This window comes from Giraffa tippelskirchi, chromosome 12 (assembly GCF_054371585.1).
Source record: "Giraffa tippelskirchi isolate mGirTip1 chromosome 12, T2T-mGirTip1v1.2.pri, whole genome shotgun sequence".
Taxonomy (NCBI): Eukaryota; Metazoa; Chordata; class Mammalia; order Artiodactyla; family Giraffidae; genus Giraffa; species Giraffa tippelskirchi.
The window spans coordinates 22,635,542-22,654,617 of NC_137286.1; the positions used below are offsets into that span (position 1 = coordinate 22,635,542).

Here is a 19,076-nt window from a genome sequence, read left to right on the forward strand (position 1 = left end):
CAAGCTCTACTTTTACAAAGTTTAAAAAGGACATAGATAATATACAGTGATTCCTCTTTTACTTTTGCATTTTAAAGATTTATTTTCTAAATTTTCCTATTTGGCACATGTATTTCTCTTTTTGACTTAGTATTAGGTGAACATTTCTGTATAACTCTGCTCAACTTTATAAATTGTGATTTATGAGTTCTAGCTGATAGCCCTTTACCTGGAATATTGAGAACACTGAGAGGTCCCCTTTCTGCCAGGATCAGAATTTACACATACTTCCAACTTAAATTTACTTCATACTTCCAGCTTAAATTCTAACAGCTTTCTTGAGATGTAATTCACATACCATAAGGTTCACTCAAAGTGTACATGTTTTTAGTATATTCATAGACAGCTATCACAGCAATTTAATTTTAGAATATTTTCTTCAAAAAGAAACATTGTTCCCATTGCTAGTCATTCTCCATTACCCCATAACACTACTCCCTACTCACCAGCTGTAGACAACATATGTCTACTTTCTTTCTCTATAGATTTGCCTGTTCTGGATATTTAATATAATAGGAATCAAACATAAGTGGTCTTTTGTGAGGGCTTCTTAGTGCTGTGTTTTCAAAATTCATCTATGTTGCAGCATGTGTCAGCACTTCATTTCTTCTTATCCCTGAATAATACTCATTCGTGAATATACTGCATTTCGTTTATTCATTCATAAGTTGATGGGCATTTGCGTTAGTTTCACTTCTTGGCTGTTATGAATAATCCTGCTATAAACATTCATGTTGTTTTTTTACATGGACATTTTATAGTTCTGTGAACTAATTTTTAATAAGATTTTTATAATTTTAGGCCTTATATTTAGGGTCTGTAATGCTTTTTAATTTTTGTATATGATGTGAGGTAAGATTCCAACTTTATTCTTTTGCATTACAGATATCCAGTTCCTTCAGGACCATTTTGTTGAAAATACTAATTTTTTTCTCCCATTGAATTGGCTTGGTACTGTTGCAAAAAGCCTTTTTTGTCCGTTAAAAAATGACACAAATGTTTATAACAGCATTATTCATAACGGCCGAGAAGTGAAACTAAGGCAAATATCCAACAACTTATGAATGAATAAACAAAATGTAGTACATTCACAAATGCAGTATTATTCAGGGATAAGAAGAAATGAAGTGCTGACACATGCTGCAACATAGATGAATTTTGAAAACACTGTGCTAAAAATCCTGTCACAAAAGACCACATATATATGTCTTTGCTATGGTGGTACCACAGGATTCCCTGGGAAGATCCCCTGGAAAAGGGAATGGCTACCTACTGCGGTATTCTTGCCTGGAGAATTCCATGGACAGAGGCACCTAGCAGGCTACAGTCCAGGGGGTCACAGAGTCGGCCAGGAATGAACTACTTTCACTTCCATGATAGTACCACAGTCCATTGATTGCTATAGTTTTGTAGCAGGCTTTAAGACTGAGAATTATGAGTCCTCTGACTTCATTCTTCTTTTTCAAGATTATTTTCACTATTTGGAATTTTTTGCATTTTCTTGTGAATTTTAGGATCAGCTTATCAACTTCTACAAAAAAAAGGAAGCTAGGATTTTGGTAAAAGTTGTATTAAATTTATAATCAATTCGGTAAACATTATCAATACGTTTTTAAGTCCATGAATATGGGATTTTTTTTAAAGATCTTTACTTTTCTTCAACAACATTTTGTGGCTTTCAGAGTATTTAAATTTTGTACTTTTGTTAAGCGTTTTTATTATTGTGTATTTTTGATGCTATTATAAAAGAAATAGTTTTCTTTGTTTTTGGATTGTTCACTGTTAGTTTATAAAAGTACAGTTGATTTTTTGTATGTTGATACTATATCCTAAATCCTCTCTGAAGTCATTTACTAGCTCTAATAGCTTTTTAGTCTTTACTGTTTGTACCATACAAATACGGGGATGGGGACAGACAAGCGGGGAGGAGGGAGAAGTGTAAGATTAATGACATACATACAACAGAAAGGGGAAAAAGAACCCCTCGCACCCAGACCAGTCCCCACCTCACCCTAGGACGTCTCTCTGTGAACTATCTGTAACATTTTTATTTAAAAGTCTAATATAGCAACATCAGCCCTTTTGATTACTGTTTGCATAGCATCTTTTTCCATTTCTTTTACTTTCTACTTTGTGTCTTTGAATCAGAAGTACATTGGTAGTTGTTGTTTGCTTGAGTCTTTTATTATTATCTTGGAACGCCAAATTTCATACAAGAAGTTTGCTTTTAGGAGCATTTTTAATTTTAGGGAGAACTAAAACTAAAATGTCTCAGAACTTGTTAGTTATTTCATAAAGTTTTATAGTATTTATGTTTGAATTTCTTATAAGTAATTTGGAAAAATGGATCATTTCTTATTCTTCTCTGTAGTCCTACTTAGTTTTAGTTCTAAAACACAGTCCCTCTAACTCTGGGATTCAGCTACATTGTACAACAGGTAGTTCTTTGGATGCTTTGTGCAGTCACACTATGTGTCTTTCCTGATACATTCTCTTCTTCATCTGTCAAATCTTAGTTCCCTTTACCGAGCTTAATGTTACCTTCTCTTTTAAATTTCTAATATCTCAGTCAGAAGTAATCATGCTTTTCTTCTGTTCAAATCACAATTTTGTAACTTTCAGAATTTTTTACTTACAGTTACTTAGATTTCTCTCTGTAGATTATAAGGTTTAATTCATTTTCATCTTTTTTATTGCCCCATATTTAGAAGTTTATTATTGGATGAATTAATGATTAAATGAATGGTGAAATCTTTTGTTTTATAGCCGAGAGACACACAAGATTGCAGTATTTTATGTTGCTGAAGGACAAGAAGACAAACATTCCATTCTCACCAATACAGGAGGAAGTCAAGCATATGAAGATTTTGTAGCTGGTCTTGGTTGGGAGGTATTGTTTTAAATTATATAAATATCATTTTATTTCTATTTGGAAGCAGCAGTTTTCTTTTTCCTTTTAGTTGACTTTAGAAGCATTATTTTAGGAGACTCAGAAACTTAACAATGGATTTGTTACTGTTTCTGCCTTATATCTCATCTACAAAGACAGCAGCAATTGGGACTTAGGAAATCTTTTGACTGTTTTATCATATAATATATTGTCAGAGTGTGCTAAACTCATAAACTGAAAAGATCCAGATTTTCCTCACAATTATGACCATTAGACTAGTGATCTTAAAATGAAGATATAAATATTCTAGGACTGTCCCAAGGATTCTAACTAACCATGTTGGCATGGTTAGTTTTGAGGAGATAAGTTTCTAGATCCTCAACTTTACAAAAATTAATGTGTGAGAACCTTTCTACCAGTCTCTTGCCTCTCCTTTTCTGTTCTTCATCTTTGTTAAAGTATACCTCTCACTCACCTGAGGCCTACATTGCCCTCTAAGGTTTGGTACCCAAAAAAGAGACAGTTCATTCAAGAGGGCATGTTCCTGAGAGAGAGTATCTCCAATCGCAAAGCAGGAAATATTGGAAGGTGCTGCACTTTATGTCATGCTAGTAACCAATTCACATCAAGATTCCTGAACCAATTTGTCTGTCTTAATAATTATAACTGGGAAGTGAGGTGTTTGTCATAGAGATTTGAATTGGTATGTTTATTTAAATTGTAAAATGGTGAGTCAGACATGTTCTAACAGAAAATGAATTTGATGTGGCTGATTGATTTGTCATTAATAGCAAACATTTTATATATATTGGATCAGCAAAATTTGTGCTCTGAGATTTTGATGAATATACATATATATTCATCATGTATTAAAATTTTAATTCATATTTAAAAATACATATAAATGGAGGAACCTACTTTTTTAATTTTTATTTTTAATTTATTCATTGTTGGCTGTGCTGTCTTCATTACTGTATGTGGGCTTTCTCTAGTTGTGTCTAGCAGGGACTATACATTGCATTGCATGGGTTTCTTATTGTAGTGGCTTCTCTTGTTGCAGAACTTGGGCTCTAGGCACATGGGCTTCAGTAATTGTGGTATGAGGGGAAAATACATGTAAAGTACTCAGATATAACTATAGTATACTGGAAATTGGGCTTCCCATGTGGCTTAGTGTTAAAGAATCCACCTGTAAATCAGGAGACGTGGGTTCAATCTCTGGGTTGGAAATAAACCCTGGAGAAGGAAATGGCAGCCCACTCCAGTATTCTTACTTGGGAAATTCCATGCAAGAGGAGCTTTGCAGGCTACAGTCCATGGGGGTCGCAAAATAGTCAGACACAACTTAGCAACTAAACACCACCACCACCAAGCAAATATTCATGGCAATTATATTACAAACAGGGGAGGGTTAAAGGACATAAGGTGACATAGGGTTTCTATGTTTCACTCAAACTGGTAAAATGACAACATCGGTAGACTGTAATAAGGTATGTTTAATATAATAAATACCAAGAAAAACTAGTAAGAAACATAACGGAAGATACACTCAAAATGAAAACTAAAATCAGAGTTCTAAAATATGTTCAAGTAACTCATAGGAGATAGAAAAAATAAAACAGCAGATTTGCAGAGAACAAAAAAATAAAATGGTGAGCTTATGCTCTAATATATCTGTCATTACAGGAAATATTAATGGTCTAAACATAACAATTAATTGGCAGAGTCGGGACTTCACTGGTGCTCCAGTGGTTAAGAATCCATATTCCAGTGCAGGAGAAGCAGGTTTGATCTCTGGTCAGAGAACTAATATCCCATATATTTCAGGGCAAACTAAGCCCATGTGCTGCAGCTGCTGAGCCCACATGCTCTAAAGCCTGTATACCACAACTTGAGAGAGAAGCCTGCAAACCACAGGAAAGAGCTAGCATGCCGCAATGAAAGATCCAGCATGCCGAAAGATCCCAAGATCTTTCTTGGGAAAGATCCCAAGATCCCACGTGCTTCAGCTGAGACCCAAGGCAGCCAAATAAATAGATAAATTTTTTTTTTCTAAAAATTGGCTGAGTGGGTTAAAGAACATGACTCACTTATATGAATTGTAAAAGAAACTCACTTCGAGTATAATAATATAGGCTGGTAGGAAGTAAATGGACAGAAAAAATTGTGGAAATCTTAAAGGAAAGCCAGAGTGACTGAATTTATATTAAATAAGGTAGGCTTCAGAGCAGAGAAAATTATCAGAGATGAGGGACATTCTGTAACAGTGATAAAAGGGTCAGTCCACTAAGAAGACTTAAAAATCCTAAACATGTGTGCAGCAAACAACAGAACTGCAAAATATGTGAAGCAGAGCTGATAGAACCGAAAGAAGAAATAGGCAGATTCACAATTATAAATGGAGACTTTACCCCTCTCTCAACAACTGAGAGAAGTAGACAGAAAATCAGCAAGTATATAGAGGGTCTCAACACCACCAGCAACCAATAGGACCTAATTGACATTTATATAAAACACTCCACCCAGCAATATCATAACATATTTTCAGTATCTAAGGAACGTTTACCAAGATAGACCATGTATGAACCATTAAAAGAAATGTCAGCACATCTCGAGGTGTTGAAATCATACAGTGTGTTCTCCAACTACAGTAGGATCAAACTTCAAATCATTAACAGAGAAATAATGGGAGAATCTCCAAACATTTGGAAAAGTTACATGCCATATAATCCACTTACATAATATTCTTGAAATGACAGTTTTAGTAGTAAAGAACAAGTTAGTGATTGCCAGGCATTAAGAAGGAGGTGGGATAGGGGGGAAGTGGGTGTGGGTCATTTAACAGGGCAACACGGGGAATCCTTGTGGTGATGAAAATGTTGTCTCAGTCATGTCAATATCAGTATCCTGGTTATAATATGGTTCTGCATTGGGGAAATCTGAGCAAACGGTACATAAGATCTCTTTCTATTATTTCTTAAAACTTTGGAGAATCTATAATTAATCTCCAGACAAAACATTTAATTAAAAAATAGAGATCTGCACATGTTACAGAACTGTTTTATAGCAAGGAGCGCTAAACTTAGACTTTCTCCTTTATGTACTGAGAAAATTGACTTGAAAGTAAATAACTTTCTCACTAAAAGAAAACAACAAAATGTACACTTAAAATATCATTTTTTAACCTATCAGCAGAGGTCATACAGTTTGATAATATATTTGAGAATGTATGAGGGAAACACTCTCATGCAACTGTTGGTACAGTCTACAGAGAGCAATTTGGTAGTGGGTTTCAAAATCAGAACTTCCCTGGTGGCTCAGACGGTAAAGCGTCTGCCTGTTATGCGGGAGACCCGGGTTCGATCCCTGGGTTGGGAAGATCCCCTGGAGAAGGAAATGGCAACCCACTCCAGTACTCTTGCCTGGAAAATTCCACGGACTGAGGAGCCTGGTAGGCTACAGTCCATGGGGTCGCAAAGAGTCGGACCCGACTGAGCAATTTCACTTCACTTGTGAAGTGCACATGTCCTTTGACTTACATTTCCACTTTTGACTGTTTGTCCTAGATCTGTAGGACAGATCTACAGATCTACTTTCACAAATGCAGCATAATATGTGTTCAGTGTTATCCATTGCAGCATTGACTGTAATAGCAAAAGATTGGGAAAGTCTAAATATCCTTCAAGTAGGGCACTAATTAAATTATTGTACATCAAGAAAAGGGACTTCTGTGAAGTCATAAAAACAAAAAGATGAGGCTCTTTACTAATAAGGATTATTTTTGAAGATGTTTTAAGTGCATTAAAGCAAGGTGCAGAACACTATATCTATGTTGTGTGTGTGTGCATGCGCACATACATACCTTTAAATTTTAATTGTATATAGAGAACATTTTCGGAAGCATACTTAAGAAATTGCCTTGTTAGAGTGAAACTGAGTAGCTAGAGGTGAGAAATATGGAAGAAAAAATACTGATGTATCTTTTGAACTTTTAATTGTATGAATGTATTACTGAGTTAAAAAATAAATTTAAAACATTATAAATGAGGAAATCTTATAGTAATGGCATGATAGCTAACTTGTTATTTATACATTCAGCCATTATAGGATATACTGCTATTAGAGACATGTTCAGTTCAAATATGCAGAAATTTGCTTTTGTAAGTCTCTACTTTGCACTTATTTGTATTTTGTTTTTTACAAGCATATGCATAGCTGGTTTCTCTGAATGGAGAGATACAAGCAGTGTTTAAGTTTTGGGTTTTTCTTTACAATATTTCTTTGGTTTTTTACAGTGAGCACAAGTTACTGGTCTGTGTGTCGAACAAGTCCAGGGGCTATCATCCAGTGAAATGACCCTGATATTAAATATATCATACTTATAATTTGGAAAAAGAGATTTAAAAGTCTTTGCACAGATTAATTTGAAGTTTTTTTAATGCATTTGAAGTGTACGTTTTTGTATTTTTGTTCTGGGCTATGATAGGTACTAATAATTAGGAAGCCAGTTTTGATGAATAAATATGTCACACCAAATTAATTATTTAATCACAGTGACATTACTGTTTTGTTTTGTTTTTTAACTTTTCCCCAGATCATTTCCAGTCTTGATTTTTGCCACTTGATTTTTACTCTCTGCCCTTGGTGTCTCCCCCACAGCCTTTACAATTTAACACCTAGTAGCCTAACAAAAGATGCATAGTGCTCAGCAGTTGATTCCTTTGCTAATTAGGTCCTACTAATTAGAGATCCTCAGATACTTAAGAAGATCTACCAGTGTAGAGAATAGCTCTAACTAATAATTCTGGGACAAGCCATGGTTGGTAGTATGCAAAAGACTTCATTCCCCATATTTTTGCAAAGTGACAGATTTGAGTCTTTTTCCATAGTGAGTTTAGTTTGGTTTAGTTAATAAACATTATGTGTCTTTTCATTGCTTCTAGGTAAATCTTACAAACCACTGTGGTTTCATGGGAGGACTACAAAAAAATAAAAGCACTGGATTGACCACACCATATTTTGCTACCTCTACCGTTGAAGTAATATTTCATGTGTCAACAAGAATGCCTTCGGATTCTGATGACTCTTTGACCAAAAAAGTAAGTGGTAAGGAAAAAGTGCTCAGAGTTAGAATCTTGGTAAAATATGTAAGCAAGTAAGCTAATTGATTAAGAGCTGTTTCTGAGTACTCTGTTCTTCACCTAGTACTGTCTTAAGATACAGTATTGTTGCAGAGTAAACTGTCTTCCTTAATGATATGATTGAAGGTTATAGTCTTAAAAAAGCATATGCCTTCAAGAAAATGGGCATTTGACAAATTGAAAAACTACTGTATATGTTCAGATTGGTGAAATTATAATTCACGTCCCCACACAGAGATGGATATAACATTTATATTGATTGAGGGAAAAGGGAAAAAATGAAAATGTGAATTATTATAAAGCATTTAAAATGTGCTTTATAATAAATTTTAACTAAAATTAACATAGCAGATAAAATAAGTCTTAATTCATTAAAATAGATTTCACTGCCTTAGAATTTATGGGCGGTATAGTGAAATGGTTTTAATGGCCTATGTCTTTTAAAACCTACACCACCATTTTGCTGTAGCAGACACCAGCATTCAAAAATCATCCTAGTGACCACAGACATACCCTGGAATAAAGTTGTGTGTGCTCAATCCATGTTTGGTGTTTTTAGGGAGAAATATATTTTTCAAGTGAAACTTTATCCACCATTTCTTTTATCTTCTTTTTTTTCCTATCCCTCAGTTTATTCAGAACCACTGGTGAATGTAACCTGATTAATATGATAGATCATTTTACTCAGTACTCTTATGTTACTTAGTATCAGAGCTCTTCACAGTTCATTAATAACCTATGAAAACAGTTTTATACTTATACTCTTTTGAAAAGGAACTTCAGAATTCCTCTCAAATACTTTATAAGATTGAATTAATACCCTTGATGTTTTTTGTTTACATTTTAGAATACTGTTGGAAATTGCCTACTAAATGAGTAATGGTTAGAATAACTAATATATGGATGCTAATTAGATTGGAATGAATAGTAAAGGTATAGGTAATTGATGTGTAGGAAGGTAAGAATATTTGGTCACAGACTTTCTATAGAATATCTTAGGATATAGTTTTTAGTAATACAGAATGAGACATGAATACTGACAAGAAAATGGTAAAGAGTTGGGTTGGCATAAAACTTCAGTAAAACTTCAGTTAAGCACTTTCGTCCATCTTCTCATTTTAAATCTGTATGAAAATAAGCCATACTGAAATTAGAGACAATTATGGGTATAGTGCAAAAAGATAAATTATTGTAATCATTAAGAACTTGTCAGTGATCCTCATTTTCATGGAACCATGGATACAACTTTTAAACCCCCAGAGCAGAGTCTAAAATTAATAGTATCTTCAATTGCAAACATAAGAGCAGAACAAAGTATATCATTTTTTGTTGAAATTTTTTTAAAGAAACTAAGGTAGGATATTTTTTCTTCAATATATTAAACCTGATGGTTATCAGGTACTTGAAGTTGTAGTTTTGCAACCTTCATAGAAATGTCTTAAGATTTCTTATTTCCTTCACAACAGTCACAAAGGTCTTCCTTAATTAAGAAGAATCTGAAATGGATGCTTAACAATCCATTATCACAGCAAAATTAATTTTGGAAATGTGTTAACACCATTTAAGAATAGTTAAATGGTTGAATTCTAATTAAAATTATATCCTAAATGGTGAAATTTTTAAGTATTGGATATATTAGAGTATATTGAGGGATTAAACCTTCAATACTAATAGTTTGTTTCATTTATAAGTACAGAAATTTTTTATTGTGATAAAATATGTATATAAAATATAAAATTTACCATTTTAATATGTACAGTTCTTTGTCACGAAGTACATTTACAGTGTGGTACAGCCATCACAAACATTTATTTCCAGAACTTCTCCATTTATTTCAAAATATTTTTTGACCTATGTGTTACTTAGAACTGTGCTGTTTAATTTCCAAGCATTTGGGGCTTTACCAGCTATCTTTTTGTTATTGATTTCTAGTTTAATTCCATTGTGGTCTAAGAGCAGACATCATATGATTTCTATTTTTTTTTAATTTGTTAAGGTGTGTTTTATGGCCCAAGTATAGTCTATCTGGTGAATGTTGTGTGCGAGTCTGGGAAGAATGTGTAATCTGCTATTGTTGAATGAAATAGTCTATAAATGTCAATTATACTCACTTGATTGATGAAGCTGTTGAGTTCAACTATATCCTTACCAATTTTCTGCCTGCTAGATCTCTGCTTTTCTGAGAGGGGTATTAAAGTCTCCAACTGTAATAGTGGATTCTTCTGTTTCCCTTGCAGTGCTGTCAGTTTTTACCTCACATATTTTGACACCCTGTTGTTAGGTACATACACCTTAAGGATTGGTTATGTCTTCTTGGAATATTGACCTCTTTATCTTTAGGTTATGCCTCTCTACATCCCGGGTTATCTTCCTCGCTGTGAAGTGTGCTCTCTCTGAAATTAGTATAGCTACTCCTGCTTTCTTACTGGTGGTATCATGGTATATCTTTCTACACCTGTTTACTTTGAATCTGTACGTGTCTCTGTATTTAAAGTTGATTTCTTGTAGACAACATATAGTTAGGGCTTTTTTTTTTTTGATCCGCTCTGACAGTCTCTATGTATTTGAGTCACTGACATTTAAAGTGATAATTAATATATAATTGGACTAATATTTACCATATTTGTTATTATTTTCTCTTGTTCTTTGTTTTTGTATTTTACATTTTTTTCCTGCCATTTGTGGTTATAACAGCATTTTATGATTCCATTTTCTCTTGTTTCTTAACATATCATTTGTGCTTTTTTTAAAAAATTGTTTTCCAGTTCTTGCCCTAGAGTTTATACTATTTATTTATAACTAAGTCCTCTTTCAAATAACACGTGCTGCTTCACTGAAAGTACCTATGTGCCCAGTTTTTCTCTCCTATCCCTTGTGTCATTGCTATCATTCATTTCACTTTTACTTAACCATATATATAGATGAGTGTGTTAGGCACTCAGCTGTGTCCTACTCTTCGCAACCCCATGGACTGTAGCCCGCTGCTCCTCTGTCCATGGAATTCTCCAGTCATGAATACTGAAGTGGGTTTTTTGGTTGTTTTTTTTTTTGCCATTCCCTTTGCCAGGGGATCTTCCTGACCCAGGGATCGAACCCAAGTCCCCTTCATTGCAGGCAGATCCTCTACTGTCTGAGCCACCAGGGAAGCGCTTATATACATAAGCATACATTGTCAAATACATTGTTGCCATTTATTACCTTAAACTACTATGTGTTAGATCAATTAAGAATAAGAAAAATAAGTTTTTATTTTGCCTTCAGTTATTGATTCTTTAATGCTTTTCCTTTCTTATGCACATCCAGATTTCTATCATATATCATTTCTCTTCTCTCTGAAAAGGTATTTCTTCTAAGGCAGGTCTACTGGCAACAAATTCCCTCAGTTGCTGTTGTCTGAGAATGTCTTTATTCCCCTTTACTTGTGAAGGATAATTTGACAGGGTATAGAATCCTAGATTAGTAGTTTTTCCTCTCAGCCCTTTAAATGTTTTACTCTTCTCTCTTCCTCCTTTCATTGCTTAGGAGAAATCAGATGTAATTTTTAATCTTTGCTTCTCCATAGGTAAAATGTTTTTCCTCCCTCTGGCTTCTCCCAAGACTTTTTCATCTGTGGTTTTCTGAGGTTTGAATGGGATATGCTTAGATGTAGTTTGGAGGCCTTTTATCCTGCTTAGTGGTCTCTGAGCTTCCTGGATCTGTTATTTGGTGTCTAACATTAATTTGGGGCAATTCTCAATCCTATTGCTTCTGTTTATTTCTCTCCTCCTATACATAAATGTTACACTTTTTGTGGTTATCTCTCAGTTCTTGGATATTGGGAGATTTTTTTGGGTTTTTTTTTTTCTCTTTGTTTTTCAGTTTCAGAAAGTTCTGTTGTTATATTCTCAAGCTCAGAGATTGTTTCCTCAGCCATGTCCAGTTTACTAATGAGTCCATCAGAGGCTTTCCTCATTTTACTTGCACTGGTCTCTTTTATCTCTAGCATTTTTTTTTTCTTTCTGAGAATGCCCATCTCTCTGCTTACATTATCCATCTGTTCTTGCATGTTGTTTATTTTTTCCATTAATGCCCTTAGCATATTAATCATAGTTGTAATTCCCGCATCCCTGCCATATCTTACTATGGTTCTGATCTTCATTCTGTCACTCTTATTTACACTGAGTCTCCAGCAGTTTGTCAGCAACAACTCGGGTTTTCCTTCTCTGGCGCTGGTTCGTGCAGAGGTTTCTGCTCTGTTAAATTGTTATTCGTCATATTTGCCTATCCAATTTTGGAACAGCAGTTTTCCCTATGACCTCACTTCTCTGATCTAAGAAGAGTACTGTAGTTGATTTTTTAGTTGTTCAGCTTTTTACTTGTTTATAGGAGAGAATGATAACTTCTGTTCTCCTTACTTGCCAGGCTGGAAACTGGAAATCTCAGTACTTTATCCTCCCAAACAGAACTCTATATCCATTAACAATAACTCTCCATTACCACCTACACCCAGCCCCTAGTAACCTCTAATTTGCTTTCTTTCTCTTTTAATTTTCCAATTCTAGATATCTTATATAAGTTGGAATCATATAGTATTTGTCCTTTTGTGTCTGATTTCATTTAGCATGTTTTCAAGCTTCATTGATGAAGCATGTCAGAATTTCATCCTTTCTATGACTGAATAGTATCCCATGATATGTATATGCATTTTGTTTGTCCATATATCTATTGATAGATACTGGGTTGTTTCCACTTTTTAGCTATTGTGAATAATGCTGCAGTGAACATTGTCATGCAGGTATTTGTTTGAATTCCTATTTTCTGTTCTTTTAGGTGTATAGACTTATGAGTGGAATTGCTGGGTAACATGGAAATTATATGTTTGGCTTTCTGAGGAATTGTCCAGCTGTTTTCCAAACTGACTGTGCCGTTTAACATTTCCACTAGCCAATGCACAAACATTCCAGTTTTTCCACATCCTTGCCATTACTTGTTTTCAGCTATCCTAATAGGTGCAGAGTGTTATACTGTCTGTGGTTTTGACTTGCATTTCCCTTTTGAATAATGATGTGCATCTTTTCATGTGCTTATTTGCCATATGTGTATCTTCTTTGTGGAGAAATGTCCATTCAACTCTTCCACCCATTTTTTAAATTAGGTTGCTTGTAATTTTCTGGTTATGTTGTTGGAGTTCTTTATATATTCTAGATGTTACTATCTTATCAGATATATGACTAGCAAATACTTTCTCCCATTTTGTGGGTTGTCTTTTCACTCTCTTGATAGTGTCCTTTGATGCACAGAACTTTTATTTTGATGGAGTTCTGTTAACAATGTTCTCTTTTGTTGCTTCTTAATCAGTTCAAGAATTCATTTCCAAATCCACTGTCGTGGATATTTTCCCATGTGCTTTTTTCTAAGAGTATTTTAATTTTTGCTTTTATATTTATGTTTTGGATCCATTTTTAGTTATTTTTTTGTGTAGAGTAAGAGATAAAAGTCTGACTTCATTCCTTTATATATGGCTATTCATTTGTTGCACCAGTGTTTGTTTAAAAGACTACACATTCCCTTAGTGAGGGGTCTTGGCACCCTTGTCAAAAATCAGTTGGTCATCTATGTAAAACTTTACTTCTGAACTCCCTATTTTATTCCATTGGTCTAAATGTCCTTTTGCTTTAATTAAATGCTTTAATTACTGTAACTTTGTAGTAAGTTTTGAAATCAAGTAATATGAATTCTGCAACTTCATTCTTCTTTTTCAAGATTGTTTTTATTATTCATAGTCACCTGAGATTCTGTATGAATTTTAAGATTGGTTTTTCTATTTCTGTGAAAAACCTTGTTGGGATTTCAGTAGGATTGCACTGACTCTTTGGATCACTTTAGTAGTCATTTTAATAATAATAAGCCTTTCAATCCATGAATATGGGAAACATTTCCATTTTTTTATGTAGTCTTTCATATTTTTTCAGCAATATTTTGTAGTTTTCAACATATGTCTTTCTCCTCCTTAAACTTATGCTAATATTTTATTATTTTAATGTATTAAAAATTGAATTGTTTTTACAAGTTCCTCTTCTGTTGTTAAAAATGCAGCTGACTTTTGTGTGTTAATTTGGTACTTGTTGAATTCATATATTAGTTCTAACAGATTTTATTGTAGAATCAGGGTTTTCTGTATATAAGATCATGGTTTTTCAGGGTCTGTAAAGAAACAATTCCTTGGTCCACAGTTTTGCTGACACAACACCCTAGACAAAAATATTTTTCTCTCCCTTTAAGTTAATTAATTATAAATGTAAAATTGTATATTTTAACAATTTACCAAGTGGAATAGGACAGGTATTTTTTTCTAATTACTTAGTGGGGTTTTTTTTTCAAATTATTAAAAAAAGAATGCAGGCAGATACATGGCACAATTTCCCAGTTGTTTAGTACTGAAATGTAAGAAGTATTGTAACTTCTAAAAATACAGGGACTTCCATAGTGGTCCAGTGGTTAAGACTGCACTTCCAATTCAGGGGCACAGGTTCAATTCCTGGTCAGGGAACTAAGATCCCACATGTTGTGTGGTGCAGCCAGAATAAATATATAAATAGGTAGGTAGGTAGGTAGATAAAAAATAAAAATGTAAGCATATATTTATCATTTTAAAATTTATAATGCAAGCATGCTGTTATGTTAGTTGCTAAAGTAGCTATACCTGTTTTATTGAAGAAAATTACCCTGGCTAGATAGGCTTTTTTAACCTAAAGCACGTTAGGAGTTTGTTTGTTTGTTGTAGTGAAAAATCTTCAAAATATCACTTCTTTCACATATAAAAACAAAATACCATAAAAAAAAACCTGTCAAAATTATAAACAATATGTAATAAAGTGGTATCATTTTGGAAGGTATAGTTCTATTGTTTTCTCCAGTAGTAATTTAAGTAATCTTAAACAAAATCTACTCTATCAAGGTGGGACTAAATTGATGCAATATTTCACTTAATTCAGTAGAGAGGAAAAATTTACCCTGTTTCAGAATTCAGTATAAATTATTCTAAACGTTCTTTTCATAGATATCAAAAAAGCTTAATATTTATTGCTCTCTCTATGAGGTTTCTTTTTACCTATTTTCTCTGCTCGGTGCTCTTCAGAGTCCTACAGTATGTAAGATTTTTCTAAGTAACAAGCTTATATTTTAGCTCTATTATAGTATCAGTTTCTTTTTAATAAAAGGTTAAATGCTTAAACTTCATCATAGAAACTAGTTGTCTTATACCAGTTCTCCTTAATAAAAAAATCACTTTCTGTATTGGTATTTTTTCTCCTGAATTTAATAAATTCCACATTAGTGGTAATAAGTTGAGGCCTAGAACATGTGTCCTATTACAAATGAACAATTGGATATCATTAGGTTGTCCCCCTTTCCTTTGTACATACATCTTTAGGTGTGTTAATCCATTCAGTAGACACATTAATGAGCACTGGTTGAAGTGTAATATTGAAGGAAGTAAGGCTTGTTGACCTCAGCATGGAGTTTAATACCTCTAATTAAATTAGATAGTCAACAGTCAGTATAAAGAAATAGCTGTGCCTCTGGCAAGGCAGAATTATTTATGACTCTGGTTCTTTGTTTTAAACTTGATAGGAGAAAATCATTTATATCCATTTTATAGAAACTAATTTTAGTTTTTACTTTTTGTTTAAACTATCATGTGGTAGTTCTGTAAATTATTTTTAAGCATTTTATGTTCTTAGAATTAGAGGTAAATGTCTTTGGTAAATAGAGGTAAATAAGTGTAGCTGTTTATTTCTTGTCAGGAAAGGCTTTTTCAAGGATCAAAATGATAGCAACAGAATTTTTACAACATGGAGTAACTATACTTTTTTTTTTTTTTTTAACAAATTAACCAAGCATTCAGTCTAACAAAGTAGTCTCTCTTAGAAATTACACCACCATACTAAGAATCTTGATGTAACTCCAGTCCAACCTTCTGTTCTATAAATTATCTCTACCTGAGGAAGATTGACAGAAAATGGTTAAAAATAATTTCCACTTAACTGAGTTTATTCACCCCTAAAAATCAAAAGTGCTGCAAGCATTGGTATAAAGTGTTCACAGGAGCTTGTCTCATTTCCTCTGTCTCCTTGTTTAGCCACTTGCTGATACTCTGCTTCATAGGTAGCTGAATCACCCTTTTAGGAATTTGATGAAGATCAAGTTGAGATAATTGTAACCTACTTAGTTGGACTCTCTAGCCTATCTTTCATTTCCTGGACCCCCTAAAAGAGGGGAAAGAAGCACTTTATTTAAGTCAGTTCCCTCTGAAACACTGTTAGTGTCTTGGACAGCAGTTCGTTTTCTGTTTTGAAATTTGGTCACAATAGTTTCACAAGTAAATGAGCTTTATAGAACTGCTTGGTCTGATTTTAACTTTAAATCCATTTTTTTCTGGATTTTATCTAGAAATACGATTAAAATATACTTCATTTTCCAAAGAACTATATTCTAGTATAGTCTGGAAAATGAAAAACAAATTGAAGGAATAATAAAAAATTCTTTCATTGTGTTAGTAAAAGTGTAGTTATTAGTTAATAATTCTGCGGAATTATATACATTGTTTTAGTCCCAAATTTAGCCACATTACATAAAATAATTTTAATATAATAAACTCTACCTTTAACCCCAGGTGGCTAGTGGTAAAGAATCTGCTTGCAATGCAGGAGATGCAGGTTCCATCCTTGGGTCAGGACGACCACCCCTGGAGAAGGAAATGCAACCCACTCCAGTATTCTTGTCTGGAAAATTCCATGGACAGAGGAGCCTGGCAGGCTACAGTCCACAGGGTCACAAAGAGTTGGACACAACTGAATGACTAACACCTTTAACCCAGTTTCTATAAATATACTCCTGATGATAAGAATCGAAGATAGAGAAACCAGGGAATATAAATGGTTCAGAGTAAATTTATCTTATCACTGGCTGGTTGAATTTGGATGGTATAGCAGTGGCTTCTCATTGCACATCAGTTCAGTTCAGTTCAGTCGCTCAGTCGTGTCCTACTCTTTGCGATCCCATGAATTGCAGCACGCCAGGCCTCCCTGTCCATCACCAACTCCCGGAGTCTACCCAAACCCATGTCCATCGAGTCAGTGATGCCATCCAACCATCTCATCCTCTGTTGGCCCCTTCTCCTCCTGCCCCCAATCCTACCCAGCATTAGAGTCTTTTCCAATGAGTCAACTCTTCGCATGAGGTGGCCAAAGTATTGGAGTTTCAGCTTCAACATCAGTCCTTCCAATGAACACCCAGGGCTGATCTCCTTTAGGATGGATTGATTGCATCTCCTTGCAGTCCAAGGAACTCACAAGAGTCTTCTCCAACACCACAGTTCAAAAGCATCAATTCTGCGGCAATCAGCTTTCTTCACCGTCCAACTCTCACATCCATACATGACCACTGGAAAAACCATAGCCTTGACTAGACGGACTTTTGTTGGCAAAGTAATGTCTCTGCTTTCAAATATGCTATCTAGGTTGGTCATAACCTTCCTTCCAAGGAGTAAGCGTCTTTTAATTTCATGGCTGCAATCACCATCAGCAGTGATTTTAGAACCCAAAAAAATAAAGTCTGACACTGTTTCCACCATTTCGCCGTCTATTTCCCATGAAGTGATGGGACCAGATGCCATGATCTTAGTTTTCTGAACGTTGAGCTTTAAGCCAACTTTTTCACTCTCCTCTTTCACTTTCATCAAGACGCTCTTTAGTTCCTCTTCACTTTCTGCCATAAGGGTGGTGTCATCCGCATATCTGAGGTTATTGATATTTCTCCCAGCAATCTTGATTCCAGCTTGTGTTTCTTCCAGCCCAGTGTTTCTCATGATGTACTCTGCATATAAGTTAAATAAGCAGGGTGACAATATACAGCCTTGACGTACTCCTTTTCCTATTTGGAACCAGTCTGTTGTTCCATGTCCAGTTCTAACTGTTGCTTCCTGACCTGCATACAGGTTTCTCAAGAGACAGGTCAGATGGTCGGGTATTCCCATCTCTTTCAGAATTTTCCACAGTTTATTGTGATCCACACAGTCAAAGGCTTTGGCATAGACAATAAAGCAGAAATAGATGTTTTTCTGGAACTCTCTTGCTTTTTTGATGATCCAGTGGATGTTGGCAATTTGATCTCTGGTTCCTCTGCCTTTTCTAAATCCAGCTTGAACATCTGGAAGTTCACGGTTCACGTATTGCTGAAGCCTGGCTTGGAGAATTTTGAGCATCACTTTACTAGCTTGTGAGATGAGTGCAATTGTGCGGTAGTTTGAGCATTCTTTGGCATTGCCTTTCTTTGGGATTGGAATGAAAACTGACCTTTTCCAGTCCTGTGGCCACTGCTGAGTTTTCCAAATTTGCTGGCATATCGAGTGCAGCACTTTCACAGCATCATCTTTCAGGGTTTGAAATAGCTCAACTGGAATTCCATCACCTCCACTAGCTTTGTTCATAGTGATGCTTTCTAAGGCCCACTTGACTTCACATTCCAGGATGTCTGGCTCTAGGTGAGTGATCACACCATCGTGATTATCTGGGTCGTGAAGATCTTTTTTGTACAGTTCTTCTGTGTATTCTTGCCACCTCTTCTTAATATCTTCTGCTTCTGTTAGGTCCATACCATTTCTGTCCTTTATCGAGCCCATCTTTGCATTAAATGTTCCCTTGGTAGCTCTAATTTTCTTGAAGAGATCTCTAGTCTTTCCCAATCTGTTGTTTTCCTCTATTTCTTTGCACTGATTGCTGAGGAAGGCTTTCTTATCTCTCCTTGCTATTCTTTGGAACTCTGCATTCAGGTGGGAATATCTTTCCTTTTCTCCTTTGCTTTTCGCTTCTCTTCTCTTCCCAGCTATTTTTAAGGCCTCCTCAGACAGCCATTTTGCTTTTTGCATTTCTTTTCCATGGGGATGGTCTTGATCCCTGTCTCCTGTACAGTGTCACGAACTTCTGTCCATAGTTCATCAGGCACTCTGTCTATCAGATCTAGTCCCT

General features: G+C 34.8%; 1 protein-coding gene and 1 non-coding gene across 16 annotated transcripts in view; both read left to right on the top strand.

Moving 5' to 3' along the window:
- RALGAPA1 (Ral GTPase activating protein catalytic subunit alpha 1) overlaps window positions 1–19,076 on the top strand; it is a 205,752-nt gene that overhangs the window by 150,341 nt on the left and 36,335 nt on the right. For all 15 annotated transcript variants that reach the window (XM_081547902.1, XM_081547901.1, XM_081547900.1 and 12 more), the window contains 2 exons: window positions 2,806–2,929; window positions 7,873–8,028. In XM_081547902.1, the coding sequence (XP_081404028.1) occupies window positions 2,806–2,929; window positions 7,873–8,028 (280 nt within the window). The remainder of the gene's footprint in view (window positions 1–2,805; window positions 2,930–7,872; window positions 8,029–19,076) is intronic.
- On the top strand, window positions 6,236–6,307 carry TRNAN-GUU (transfer RNA asparagine (anticodon GUU)). Its single transcript has one exon. It is a non-coding gene; the product is annotated as a tRNA-Asn (tRNA).